The 14,272-nt window shown below is 53.3% G+C and overlaps 1 protein-coding gene across 3 annotated transcripts; it reads right to left on the reverse strand.

The window, feature by feature from the left end:
* Positions 1-1,925: 1,925 nt before the first annotated feature.
* On the reverse strand, positions 1,926-12,926 carry Agt (angiotensinogen). 3 transcript variants are annotated; one of them, XM_006992811.4, is made up of 5 exons: positions 12,789-12,926; positions 6,535-7,391; positions 4,574-4,841; positions 3,150-3,294; positions 1,926-2,499 (listed from the first exon to the last, which is right to left on the reverse strand). In XM_006992811.4, exons 2-5 carry the CDS (start codon positions 7,346-7,348, stop codon positions 2,308-2,310), a joined length of 1,419 nt encoding a protein of 472 aa, XP_006992873.3. In that variant the 5' UTR covers positions 7,349-7,391; positions 12,789-12,926; the 3' UTR covers positions 1,926-2,307. The 3 variants fall into 3 exon arrangements, with proteins under 3 accessions (XP_006992873.3, XP_006992874.3, XP_015841887.3); XM_006992812.4 differs by lacking the exon at positions 12,789-12,926 and adding an exon at positions 12,562-12,698; XM_015986401.3 differs by lacking the exon at positions 12,789-12,926 and adding an exon at positions 12,201-12,530.
* Positions 12,927-14,272: the final 1,346 nt, after the last annotated feature.

Genomic DNA, 14,272 nt, shown 5'->3' on the forward strand with positions numbered 1-14,272 from the left:
CTCCGGGTCTCTGAGCAGCTGGCTCCTCCTTCAGCTTGTGGCTTGTCCCAAGGCAGAGCTCACTTGTGCCGTGTCCCGCCAGGTGCTGACACCAGGTCAGCTAGCAGGATGGCACAGGCCAAGCTCAGCTCCTCTGCTAAAGCACATACGTGTGGAGTGTCATCTGTGCCAGCCCAGGGTCCTGGTGTGGCGGACTAACAAGGACTGGAGGAGGTGGCATGTTGGGACCCCAACCACAGAGCAGGTAGGTATGGGACAGCCTGAACCTCTGAGGCAGCCTGCATGGCCCTGGCACCTCTCAGCCTTATGCCAGCCCCATGATTGCCTTGTCCGGGGTTCCCATGACAGGGAGTCAGGGACAACTTCATATCTACTCCTGAAGAGCCTGGGCTGCTGTAGGGGAGGGTGGCCTTCAAGGACTAACTTAGTTTTTGCTCCATAAGGGACAAGTGTCAGCCTGGATATCAGTTCACCTCTATTGTCTCCCATCAACTCCTGCGATGCTTCATCTTGTCAGCCTGATTGAATTTTCTTTCTTTCTTTCTTTCTTTTTTTTTTTTTTTAGTTTTTCAAGACAGGGTTTCTTTGTGTAGCTTTGCGCCTTTCCTGGAACTTACTCTGTAGCCCAGGCTGGCCTCGAACTCACAGAGATCCGCCTGCCTCTGCCTCCAAGTGCTGGGATTAAAGGCGTGCACCACCACCGCCCCCGGCCTGATTGAATTTAGAATCATCGGCCTGTGAGGGAGTTCCTGGGTTGGGTTAATGGATGTGGGAAGACCCACCCTAAAAGTGGACGTAGCATCCCATGGGCAAGAAAGTGAAGTGAGCACCAGATTGAGTCCCTGTGTGTCCCAACAGGAAGGGAGCAGCTGAATTGCGCTCCTGCCGCACTCTCCCCAACACTCAAACATGAGCTGAAATAAACCCTCAGTCTGGTATTTTATCACCATAGTGAGAAGTTTTCTCCACCTCCCTCTGGGAACAGGGCCTTCTAGAATGAGAGTTAATCTATTCACCTTAGCATTTCCTGTTTGCACACCGGGCCAGGGAGGATAAGGAACTGGCTGCCAGTCACATCATGGTACCTAGGTCCCTCCCCATTTGCCTGTGGATGGCCTGATTGGGTTGACCACATCCGCCTTGTAAAACAGACAAGCTGCCATCGTGGTATTGGAAGCCGGATAGGAGTATTCAGGAGGGAACAAGACTAGGGTGAGGAAAGCCGAGACTCAAGGGACATAGCAGCTCTTCTGTCAGGATGGCCCTCGGCCACAGGAACAAAATCCACCTGTCCTTTCAGGACCCTGCAGTCCCAGCTCAGGACCCAAGCCCTGTCTAAGAGGTTAGGTTAGGCTCATGCAGGGTCAAAAACTCCAGCTTAGGCCAGAGAGGCCATTCCATGTGCTAACACAGAATGTATCCACTGTATGCACATGGTTTCTCCTGCTGCCCATAGGTGCTCTCTGGCCTTTTCCTGTGGCTAACATGCTACATTGTTCACCTGACTTCCTCTTTGTTCAGGGAAGAGGCAGCCTGCTACACGCACACGCATACACACACACACACACACAGAAGTTGTGGGTATAATCTCAAGGAGACAGAGAAGCAAGTAGCAACCCTGTGTCTTTGGGGTAAAGGATGTACCCTCTGCCCAGGTCCTCTCTCAGTGCAACTTGGGGACAGGGCTCTCCTTCCCCACCCAGCTGTCACACATTGGCCTCTCTGCCAAGAGCTTCAGGAACTTTTGTTTGCTCAACCTGTCAGCTAAACTAACCATGTCTGTTTCTCAGCAAAGTGATACGGTGTGTTACTCTGGTATGAATTCAGTGTTTCAAAAACGTGCCATGGGTAAGAAAACGTAGGGTGGTGTAGGGACTCTGAAGGTCATGGTCTCACACTCGGTGAGCTAAATACAAGCCCAAAGCAAGGGGACAATGTGTATTTTAATGTTAAAACCCAATTTTTGTTCTTGAATAAAAAAGGAATGCTTTTTGGTTTCACAGTTGTTTGGTCCAAATTCTTTCCAGAATGGTAGTCCTGTACAGAGCAGTGGTCTGTGCTGTGTACCAGCTCCTGGCTCTTACCCCGGTCTCCGAACAAACCCACAGCCCAGGAGGCCAGCTCTGGTGCTCACTGTTTATTCTCAGGCAGTGCACAGTCTCCATGGAGATGGCCGCTGCCTTGCTAGAAGAAGTGACGGAAAGCCAGGGGTGGCAGCACTGACTTTTGCCCAGGATAGCTCTCTGAAGCCAGCCTTGTTTCCAGGGCTGCACATGAGGCCTTGATGGGCCCCTAGGGCACCGGGGCTCACAGCACACTCTGAGGGTTACCCACTCTGCCCAGAAAGTGCAGGGCACCTGAGTCCTGCTCATAGATGGCGAACAGGAACGGGCTGCTCAGGGTCACATCCAGTGCCTCAGGTGAGCCAGGCTGCTGGGCAGACTCCGTTGGCTGCTCTTCCTCACTCGCTTTGAGTTCAAAGAGAATGCTGTTGAGAACCTGTAAAGCAGAGACATCTCTCCTTAAGGAGGACTTGCAGGCTAGAGACTGCTGGACAGCCCCGAGGGTGGACACTGTCCAGCCTGCCAGGAGGAAGTGTGTACACACCAGTCCTCTAAGTGGGCACTGAGCATCAGCACCCAGCTCCCATAGAGGCTCCTGCTCAGCATGCCCCATGTCCACATCTCATCTCCACTGCCATCTTGATATTGCTCCCCAATATTTGGACAGATGGCACAGTGGGACCCTGTCTTCTACAGTAATCCCTCTTTGTTTCCGGGCATCTAGCACAATGCCGATAGTATGCAGACACACCCTCTGTCTTACATAGTTCTCTGTCTACTGCTGAGCTGCTCCCCGCAGGAACTACAGATCAGGGTATCGGGGTCATTCTCCCCATCCTAATCTACTACAGCGTCTTGGAGGATGCAAGGCTGGACTAAGCAGGGACAGAGATGGACCTGGAGCTAGAGGCAGCAAGAGAGCTGAGTGGGAGACTGCTGTTCCGCATGTTACTGGGATGCCAGAGAGTGCTGGCAATGCCTACGGTACCTGTGCTTTCTTCCTGCCCTGCTGGCCTTGTCCACAGCTTCCTCCATATCGCACCCACCCTCCCTCCCTCCCCGGGGCACAGCCGGAGCAGCACTCACCTCTCCCACTCTGGGGTTGGTGTCACTGATCTTGCCCAGATTTGCCTCAGCACCCAAAAGGGTGGACAGCTTGGCCTGAGCCAGCAGGTCCTGCAGGTTGTAGGATCCTTGGATTTCCAGCTGGGGTAGGGTCAGGCGGATGGTTCTGTGGAGGTAATGCCGTTAGGAGGCTGGGGAGCCCCCACCCACTTAGGAAGGAGGAGGTCCTGAGCCCTCACCCAGTCAGTGTTGTGTAGCTGTGTCCTAAGTGGAGACAGTCCCTTCTGGAAAGAGGTGCATAAGCCTCAGAAAGCCCCTCCCCAGTGTCGTGTAGACAGGAAGCAATTGCTGGGGGGAAGAGACCTGTGGAGCTGCCTCCAGGCTGTGCAGGGGCCTCCAGGGATGCAGCTTGCATGAGTGGTCACCCATGCTGTGGTGGGCTCTTTGGTGATGCACTCACACTCGGGAAAATAAACCCAATAAATGCGCTGAATGACCAAATTGGACTTGGAGGGAATTGGTTCTTTGGTCTGTAGCCAATGCCCCATCTGGGGTGAAGAGATGTTTACTTATGTCTCCCCAGGAAGGGTCACCCAATCCAGGACATCCTCACCCCAAGGAAATTCTCAGAAACAAACAACATAAACCTCCCCGTGGCCTGAAACAGGAGGACCTGGAACAGCTCCTGTGGAGAGCTTGCTGATGGTGGGCAGCTGTCTGCCCTCTGTTCTCACCCTAGCCACATAGCTGAGGCAGAGGAATTACCACAAATTCTAGACCCTCTCTAAAAACCAAAATACTAATAAGATAATGGCCCCCGGGCTGGCTAGTTTTATGTCAACTTGGCACAAGCTGTAGTCTTCTGAGAGGAAGGAAACTCAGTTGAGAAAATGCTTCCCTAAGATGAGGCTGTAGGCATGCAAACCTGTAAAGCATTTTCTTAATCAGTGTTGATGTGCAAGGGCCCAGCCCATCGTGGGTGGGGCCACCCCTGGGCTGGTGGTCCTGTGCTCTAGAAGAAAGCAGGCTGAGCAAGCCATGAGGAGAGGAAGCGTGTAAGCAGCATCCCCCAGGGCCTGTGCATCAGCTCCTGCCTCTAGGCTCCTGCCAGCTTGAGCTTCGGCCTTGGCTTCCCTCAGTGGACTGTGATTCAGGATACGTAAGTCAAATAAACCCTTCCCTCACCAAGTTGCTTCTGGGCCTCGTGTGTCATCACAACAGTAGTAAGCCTAAGACAGCCCCGGTTTTGTGCAGGGAGTGTCTGTAGAGTCACAGATAACGAGCCACATCCACAGCTACACTGCTCATGATAGAACGATGAGGGTCGGGGGGGCAGCAACAGGACACACTGTGTGTGTGTGGACAGACACGGACAGACTGACAGGTGAGCACGCAATGGATTCCATTCATTCAACTCTATTTTCCAAGGGTCCCACACTTCCTACCGAGGAGGCGGATTCTTTATCCAAGTCAGGAAGTCATGCTGGAAGATGAGGGCCTCCACCTTGTCTAGATCTGAGGCGCAGTGGGGCTGGATCAGCAACAGGGTGGCGCTCTCACCCAGGGGCACGCGCGTCATCGAGAAGTTGTTCTGGGAGTCGCTCCAGTGCTGGAAGGCACCCGTGCCCGAGAGCATGGGGACAGACACGGAGGTGATGTTGTCCACCCAGAACTCCTGGGGTCCCGCCAGCTGGGAGAAGCCTTTCATCTTCCCTGAAAGCCACAGAGACCAGGAGAAAGGCTCAGTGGGGGTGGGATGGGAGAGCTAGGGAGGGACTCTCCCACCCCTGCTCCTGCCTGCCTCACTTATTGGCCCTGCCAGGAGGCTGCACTGGCCTGGCCTGGAGACTTCACCCTCAGGTGCTCTCTGACACTCTTTTGCCAATCCCAGCCACTGGAGCTCCCCACAGAGGCCCTGACAGAAGCAGAAAACACAGCAGCGCATGCTGGTGTGGAGTCTGAAGTCTCACACCTGTCCCCTGCAGGGACTCAGTCCGCTCCTGCCTGACCAGGCAGGTGCAGCCCAGATCCATTCTGCTTGCCAGGTCACTTTTTACAAACTTAGAGATCATAGTCTAGGGAGATGGCTCCACAGATAAACTACTTGCTCTATAAGCATCATGACCTGTGCCTTGAGCCCCAAACCCCAGTGATAGCCGGGAAAGGCAGTGCAGGTCTATAATGCCAGCCCTGGGGATGGAGAGATGTGAGGACCCCTGGAGCTCGCTGGCCAGTCTAGCTGAAACGACAAGGCCCAGGTTTGGTAAGACACTGTCTCAAAAACTAAGCCATGGCTGACACCTTTGCCCTTTGGAAGCGTTCCTTTCTCAGTGGCAGTCTTCTCCGGTGTCCTCACACGGACTGTGGCTCAGCTCGAGGGTCTTTTTCAGTTTACAGAGTTTAGCCACCCTTCAGCAGCCTCAGGGCTGCCTCTTTCCTCTAACGTTCTGACGTCTTCCTTTCTCGGTCTCAAAGGCAGGCAGGCCAAGGTCTTTCCCCATGTGAATTTATAGACTGCAAACGTTATCACAGTGGCCGAGTCATCGGGTGCACAGAGCTCTCTACCTCCTCTCCAGGCTGGCGTGTCTTCCTGCGGGGCTCCCATCGGTCTGCCCCTCCCCCAGTAACCATCGATTGAAGATCCGGCCCCCATGCACATGTTGTCCCCAGGACACTGTACTCGGACCATTGCTTGCCTCTGGATGGCACCTCCCCCCCATCCCCACCCCCCAGTGCTGTCACAGGCCACAAGGCTGACATCCTGTGAATCAAACTGTCCTGATCAGCCCACTGGAGAGGAAGCACTCCTCAGAGAGTGTTCTGTCTTTGAGCCCAGCCCAGCCCTCCGCCCTCGCCCCCTCCCTGATCTCCTGAGGCTTTGCGAGGATGCTTGCCCGTGGCCCTCACCAGCCTGTGACCACTCGCTCCCTTCCACCTCACAGTTAGCACTGTTCCCTGTAATGTTGTCTCAGGCCTTTGGGGTCTCCATACTTGATGATGTTAAAATAAGAAACCTGGGGGGGGGGGGGAGTCAGAATCTCCTGCCCCTCTGAGACTCCTGTCCAGTCTTACAAGTAGTAAGAGTTCGGTGAATGAATAAACAGCTTCCCAGACAGGGATATATGGGTAATTCCCTATGTGAGCGAGTAAGCTGGGTATTCCAGCCACTCCAGTCCCAGGCTTCTCAAGACACAGGCGCATGACCCAGCACAGAAGGGCTGTGGGTAGGGAGGTGGGGCTGTGTCATCCTAAGCCAGGCTTGCTTCCTGAGCCTCTAGGGCTTTGCCAGCAACACAGAGGTCACCCCAGCCCATTTCACGCATGGACCATGGGGACGCCATGGAAACCCAGGCGCCACCTCGGGTATAAGCCGGGGCCCCCGGGCTGACCCAAGGGTTTGCCTCACCTTGGAAGTGAACGTAGGTGTTGAAAAGCAGGGTGCTGTCTGTGCTGACGCCCTCCAGGGGCAAATTCATCTTCCACCCTGTCACGGCCTTTATGAACCTGTTGATTTTCTCAGTGGCAAGACCTGGGTTGGTGGAGAAGTCCAGAGAGCGTGGGAAGACCGCAGGGGCGAAGGGGGCCAGGCCCTGAACAAACGGCTGCTTCAGGCGGAGGCCTGGGGCTGTGAAGAGGCCCACGACAGTGGACTGCAGCAGATGTGCCTGGCTGTTAGTCCCACCCTGGGTGACCAGCAGGCCCTGAATGGCCTGCAGGGCAACGAGGACCTTGTGCCCATCCAGCCGGGAGGTACAGTCTCTGTCCTTCACAGGAACACCCAGCAGCGCCTGCAGCTGGCTGGCCGTGGGGTCCAGAGACCCAAGGTAGAAAGAGACCAGGGTGCCAAAGAGAGCTGGAGGGGAGAGGAGGGCTCCACTAGCCACACCTCCTGCCTCCCTCAGCATCTTGTACATGCGGAAGCCCATGAAATTGGCTATCATTGCAACCTGGGAGGCCCGCTGCCGATCCTCAGACGCTAGCTTCTCAGTGGCCAGCACAAGCTGGTCGTGCAGGGTCTTCTCATCCACAGGGGAGGTCTTGGCCTGAATGGGCACAGGCGCAAATGTCGGCTCTGGGGGTGTCTCTGCATTGGGGTTCTCCAGCTGGGCACAGCTGCTCTTGCTGTAGAAGAGCAGGTGGAAGGGGTGGATGTATACCCGGTCCCCAGCTGTCAGGCTGACCCAGGTCAGGATGCAGAAGACGATGGCCTTCAGGCCCATCTCGGTGGGAATCGTCGCTGATCTGAGCTCGCTTCTGTGTGTCCTAGAATGACATTATGTGAGGGTGGCAAGCGGTTATTTGGGGCCCTGAAGCCAAACCTTTAGTTGTTCATCCCCATTTCAGACCCAATTGTGTTTGTATCACTTATTTCTGCTGGGTGTTTTGAGAGCATGATCTCATGATGTTTTGCCATCTATCTGCTGGCTTCCACCCACCAGCTGCAATTCATTTGTACTTTTGTTTGCTATATACTTAATAACTCACTCACTTAAAACCAAAAGCATGGCTATTATAGATGGCCCAGGAGAACCCACCCACAGCTGGGGTCAGGAAGACGAAGGAATGTCATCACAGATCCATGGAAAACTCGGGATGATTCACGTGGAAAACACACTGTCATCTGAGGAATTGCTCCCCAGATTTCCATATTAACATTCCCACCTCCAGGGCCCCGGAGAGTGACTGTGTGGGGATAGGATCCAGGGCCTCTGTGTGCTAGCTAAGTGCTGTACCATTGTGTTCCATCCCCAGGGTTTCATGTAGCCCCAGCTGGTCTTGAACTCACTCTGTATAGATAAGGATGACTCTGAAGTTCTGATCCTCCTGCCTCCACCCCCAAAGTGCTTGCATTCCAGGCATACCCCACCACTCTTAGTTTATAAGAGGGCTAGAGAGCCACCCCGGGCTCCCATGCATGCTAGAAAAGCATTCTACCAAAGGAGCTACATCTCTGGCCCTCTTTTGACCTTTCTTAAGTTGCCCTGGCTAACTCTGAAATCACTCAATATTCTGGGCAGCCTTGAACTTCTGACCCTCCTGCTTCAGCCTCCCTAGTGGCTGGGATTACAGGCCTGCTCCACCACACTCATCAGAATGTGACTATATTTAGAGATAGGGCCTTTAAAGACATGACCAAGGTAAAGTGAGGTCCTTACAATAGGTCCTGATGTAAACTGACTGATGTTCCTATATGAAGAAGGCATCTAGGAACAGGGGTGTAGATCCGGTGGTGAAGTACTTCTATTGCGAGCATGAGGACCTGAGTTGGATCCCCAGAACCCACGTAAAAATAGGAGGTGTGGCCGGGCGGTGGTGGCGCACGCCTTTAATCCCAGCACTCGGGAGGCAGAGGCAGGCGGATCTCTGTGAGTTCGAGGCCAGCCTGGGCTACCAAGTGAGTTCCAGGAAAGGCGCAAAGCTACACAGAGAAACCCTGTCTCGAAAAACCAAAAAAAAAAAAAAAAAAAAAAAAAAAAAATAGGAGGTGTGGTGACATATGCATGTAATCTTGCACTCAGGCAGTGGAGACAGGTAGATTCCTGGGGCCTCTGTCATTGGCTCACACATATATAGAGGCTGGATGACAACCTTGGGTGTCATCTCAGAATGGTGGACAAGGTTGTCATCCAGCCTCTATATATGTGTGAGCACACTAGCACATGTGCACACGCACACACGTGCATACACACACACACACACACACACACACACACACACACACACACGCACACGCGCACACGCACACGCACACGCGCACACGCACACGCACACGCACAAGGACGTCAGGATACAGGAACTCAGGTAACTGATAGACACAGAGAGAGCGTGAACCTGCAAGCCAATGACAGAGGCCTCAGGAGGACTCAGCTCTGACCATGACTTGGCCTTGGGCTTCTGGAGTTCCTTTTGTTATCATACTAGGCTGTGGCACAGTCCTGGTAAAAACAGACACGCAGGTGACAATGGCTATGACTTTATCCCTGGAGACCTACATGTGGACAGTCAGCTGTCTTTGTGGAGCCCTCACACCCACATGGGTGTGCCCTAAGATTGGCTTAAGTGTCCATAGGTTCTAGCATGTAGCCAGAATTAGGTGCCAAAGCCTTGCCCAAGCCCAGGTCTGCCTTTCATACCAGTCATATGCTCCAGGCAGGCTGGTCCGGCAGTGCCCAAAGAAGATCCATAACTGGCCTGCCTGCCCAGCCTGCTCACCCAGGGTTGGCCTCAGTGGTCTATGGTAGGCCAGACATTGATTTGTCAACTGCCCAGATGGCTGTGAGGCACAGACAGTGCCTGGGGCCCTGCCTAGCCATGGGCCAGGGGTGGGGACACCCAGTGAGCTGGATTCCCTTTTCCCTTGAACCTTGATCCTGCTCTAGCCTCAGCTGTCACACACGGTACCTAGAGTTAGCCTGGGCTCCCAGAGGGAGGTTCCTGAGCTGACTCTGCAAAACCTACATCTTTCTTCTCTAATCCCTGGGAGTGAATTCTATCCACCATTCAGTTCCGACCATGTGGACCACGTGCGCTTGTTTCTGTAGATGGAACCATCCTGCCGCGTGACTTCCCACCTCTTACCTCACTTGCCCATGGCCACCGCTGCTGGGCCTTGGTGCCTCAGCCCTGACCGGAGGTCACCTTGAAGCCTTCATTTCCCCTACTTTGCCTTCACGCATGCAATCTTCCACTTTCCATCTTCCACGATGCTCAACAAACCACCCCCAAGGTCCCTATGTGAAAATCTTAATGCCCAGCATTGTTCTGTTGAAGGTGCTGTAGACAGGGTGCAGGGCCTACCGGGAGGGTCTGAGGTCAGCAGGGGTGTGCCATTAAGAGGGGTTGCAGGACCTCTGTATATGCTTTTCCCTCTTTCTTGCTTTTTCTTCCTACCTATGTGAGGAGTGGCTTGTTTGGCCAAAGGCTCCCGCCATTGCTACCTGACACCCCCAGCAGGTCCAGAGCAATGGGGTTGTCCGAACCTGGCCTGTAACTCCAGCACCATGAGCCAAAACAAACCTTTCCCTTCTTAAGTTAATGTTCTCAGAACTCCACTATGGTGTTGCAAAGCCACGAGGTCACCCTGGCCTCCCACACTTGGGTCGTGGCACCTGCCTGGGCTGCACATAATAATCTTCCACAGACAGGCAAGGTGCTCTGTTCGAGTCACTCTGCTTGGTCAGAGGACCTTTGGCTTCTGACCCTCCAGTCCCTCCTCCTCCTGGCGTACACATCTGGTTCCACCCACCATTCTCAAGGAAAGTCTCGTGGTTTGGAAAAGCAGAGTGGAAACCTCTGCCTGTGCCCACTAGCCCTTCCTATGTAGAGACGTGACTATGCCCACCCGGCTATCATAAACCAAGGCACAGTAGGGCCGGGACCTGCCTCAGGTGCCCATGTGGTAGGATGGGCCATGCGGGTAGATTCAGTCCTTGTGATATTACTGTTCCTGTGAATGGGTGCTGTGTCATGGCCGCTGTCCCAGGAAGCACGTTACTGCTGTTCTCGGGCAAAGCTGGCTGTTTGCTCTCAGCTATAACCTGCTGCCATTCAAGTTCATTTTTAAGTCAGGTTGCAGCGGGTCCTGAGGACAGAGGAGTTCTAGACCCCTTTCTATTCCCTCCCAGTCAGCCACCTCTCTGTGTCCCTGTCCTGTGGCTTCTCAGGGCTATGCTTCCTGTCCTGGCATTGACAGGGTGTGTTTTCAGCAGCTCATCTTCAGCACTCAACGCCTGCCCCAGGCTCCTTGACTCCTCCCTCACCTCCTCCTTACCTCCTTACCACCAGAAGTGCCCCATATCCCGCAGCTGTGTGTTTACTATATACACCACTGTATACCCCACTGGTCTGCCTCCCACGTGAACCTGAGTGCTGCTAGAGCTCTTTGGTCCACAGGCTAGCCCACCTTCCCAAGGTCGTCCTGGGACAGGGATCCCCGATAAGCAGCTGTCAGGTAGAGTCCCTAACGCCATTTTATGGAGGAACAGACAAGTCTGGTGACCTGCACCAGGTCACAGACAGGACTCAGACATGAACCTTGATTCCATGAGTGGCATTTAGGTACAATGCGCATTGCCTTGTAAAAAATAATAATAATAATAAGGAAATGACAAGGCTAGAGAGGTGTTCAGCAAGTAAGAGCACTTTGTTGCACAAATATGAAGATCTGAGTTCAAGTCCCCCCCCCAACCCTTGTTTTTTTAAAAAAAAAAAAGCAATCATGACCACATACACCTCTAACTCCAGGGCTGTGGAGGATGGAGACAGGGTGATCTGGGGCTGCCAGCCTATCCCCAGCTTCAGCAAGGGACCCTGTCTCAAGGGAATAAGGAGGAGAGTAAGAGTCAGGACACCCAATGTCCTCCTCTGGTCTCCATCTGTGTTCATGGGCTCCTGAACCCATCCCTCCCCCGCCCACAACATATGCATTCATTCGGATATACACATACATACATGCATGCATACATACATACACCCCACTGTGGTGGTAATCTAATTGTACTGAAATGTGATTTTGACACCCCACATGCATACATATACACATATGCCACATACACATAAATACATACATTGGGCTGGGTGTGGTGATGCACTCAGGATGCAGAGGCAGACAGAACTCTGAGTTCCAGGATAGCCAGAACTACAGAGTGAGAACCTGTCTCAAAAAATAAAACAAAATACACATACACTACACAGTACACACACAAACACACACACACACACACCACATAAATACATGCACACCACACATACATACACATTCATCACACACACATATATACACACAAATATACACACACACCACATAAATACATGCACACCACACATACATACACATACATCACACACACACACACACATATATACACACAAATACACACACATATATACACATAAATACATGCACACCACACATACATACACATATCACACACACACAAATACACACACACACACACACACACACACACACACACACACACATGCACCACACACTAAAAATAAAGGAGCTACCTTTTTGCTTAGTCTGACATTATCAAAGTATTTCCACATTACTGGGCCCTGCTAACATACCCAGCCTCAGAGAACCTTTGAGCCATGGGGCAGCCTGTTACAGAGGGCAAGTTGAGGCTCCACAGGACATGGCGAGGAACCAGATGACACAGACCTCCGCAGTGAGCCTGGATAGCAACGCCACTGGAGATGGCCGTGGGACTTGCCCCTCCTTGCAGCCTGAACAATGAAGTCTTGTTCTCCCCTCAAGCTGGACTGGGTCCCATGGACTTGGCCACCCCAGTGCTGATCCTGTGCAAATCCCTCTGCCTTTGAGGACCCAGCTGGGCTCACAGGAGGCAGGCAGCCTGGCTATCCTGCCTGACTGAAGACAAGCTATTCCCAGTGAGCCCAGAGTGGTGAGCAACAGAGGACAGCCTACCTGGATATCGAGCCCTTCAGGAGAGGAGAAGTGGTCAATGGTCAGTGGTCATGTCTCCTGAAGCACCCGCCACCACAGACCTCTGGCTCCTCACTCCAGAACGAATGCCAGCCAGCCCTTTTCAGTGTCTCTGCCCAAGTCCTGCCTCCTCTTCCCACCCACAGCTCAGCGACTGCCCAGCAGGACGCCATGAAGGACCAGAAAGGAAACAAGAGGGCTCCACTTACCTTTAACTTCAGCCCAAACAAGCACAGCTATTCCCTGGTGAGCTGCACAGGCTTATTTATACTGGAGGGGTGGAGGTGGATCTATTCCCAGGCTACTCTGTACAGAGAGAGGCTGGGGGAGGATCCAGGTCGGGAGGCCATGGGAATCCAGGCTTAGCCAAGATGGACCAAGGCCAGGGCGATGTTCCTCTGGGCCCCTTCCAGGAAGCCCTGGTGACAGATGAGCGCCATGCAAAATGGGCTGGCGTTGAGTCCAGTTACACATTTACCCCAGTCCCCTGGAGTCGGGGCTATAGTCACAGGACTGGCTGGGTTGTGACAGCCTGAAGCCAACCATACAGGCCTTGGGACTCAAGCCCCTCGTGATACACTGGTAAACCTCTCAGGACCTGCCAGGAAGGGGCCTTCCTGCCGGGGAATGAGCCTCACGTCACCAGCTGCTCTCAGGAGGTACAACCTTGAACAGCTGTAATTGCGTTAGTTGCCTGTTCTGCACAAGGGCTTCTAATGGGCTGTGGATGCACACCACCAGTAGGAAGTACTTTCTAGAAACTTCTAGCACATCTGAGAAGGCTGGGAAATGCCAGCTATGGTGCAGCCATATTGAAACAAAATGCTCTGGGCTTGTGGACAGGAGCTGCCTGTTTGGGAGGGTGGAGGTTTGGGAGTGTTGCTCTTGGTGAGTGTAGAGCATGGTTTTGAAGACGAGGTTTTAGAGGATGAGGCTGGTGGGACACCAAGGAAGGTGGGAGTGTGGGGACAGATGAGGACATAATAGTCCCGGGGCGGGGGGAGGCCTGCCAGAGGTCTCTCCATGCAGTCCACCATAGATGGTGACAAGCTTGCATTGTCCAAACAACTCAGAACCTCAAGCTATCTCTTGGCCATGGAGTGGACACAGGCACAACCTACCTCCACCCAGATGAGAAATAGGAAAGAGAAGGCAGAAAGAGAGGGTGAGCGGAGCAGTCCTTGGCTCAGAAGGAAACAGATGCACAATACAGGGATTGATAGGGTCTGAGCTGGGGGCTGGAGTGTGACCTTCGCTAGATATGGAGGTAAAGTAACTACAAGAAGGTCTCAGTTGCAGACCACCTGCCATGAATGCCTGCTGTCCCAGGACTAAAGCAGCAAATTCCAGCAGCCTAGGGGGATATGCAGGGAGTCTGCTGTAGGCAGATTTTCCTGAGGAGTGGATGAATGTCTTAGCAGCTTCGGAGCTTAGCAGGGAGACCTGGGCTGGGAACACAAGAGTAAAGTTCCTGAACCATGTAGGGATGGAAAGATCTTTCTTCTCACTTCCTGACCCTAGAAGACTGGATCTTCAGATCATCGGGCATCTTTTCATGAGATGTCTGGGAAGCTGGAAGCCTCAAGATCACTTCAGGATAGGGCTAGTGACCAGAGAGTCTGGCCATGCAATCCAAAGGAATTTCCAGCCTCAGCCCCCTGCAAAGAGAGAGAGGCTGAGATGGAGTTGACCA

The sequence above is a fragment of the Peromyscus maniculatus genome, chromosome 5 (assembly GCF_049852395.1).
Source record: "Peromyscus maniculatus bairdii isolate BWxNUB_F1_BW_parent chromosome 5, HU_Pman_BW_mat_3.1, whole genome shotgun sequence".
NCBI classification, from domain to species: Eukaryota; Metazoa; Chordata; class Mammalia; order Rodentia; family Cricetidae; genus Peromyscus; species Peromyscus maniculatus.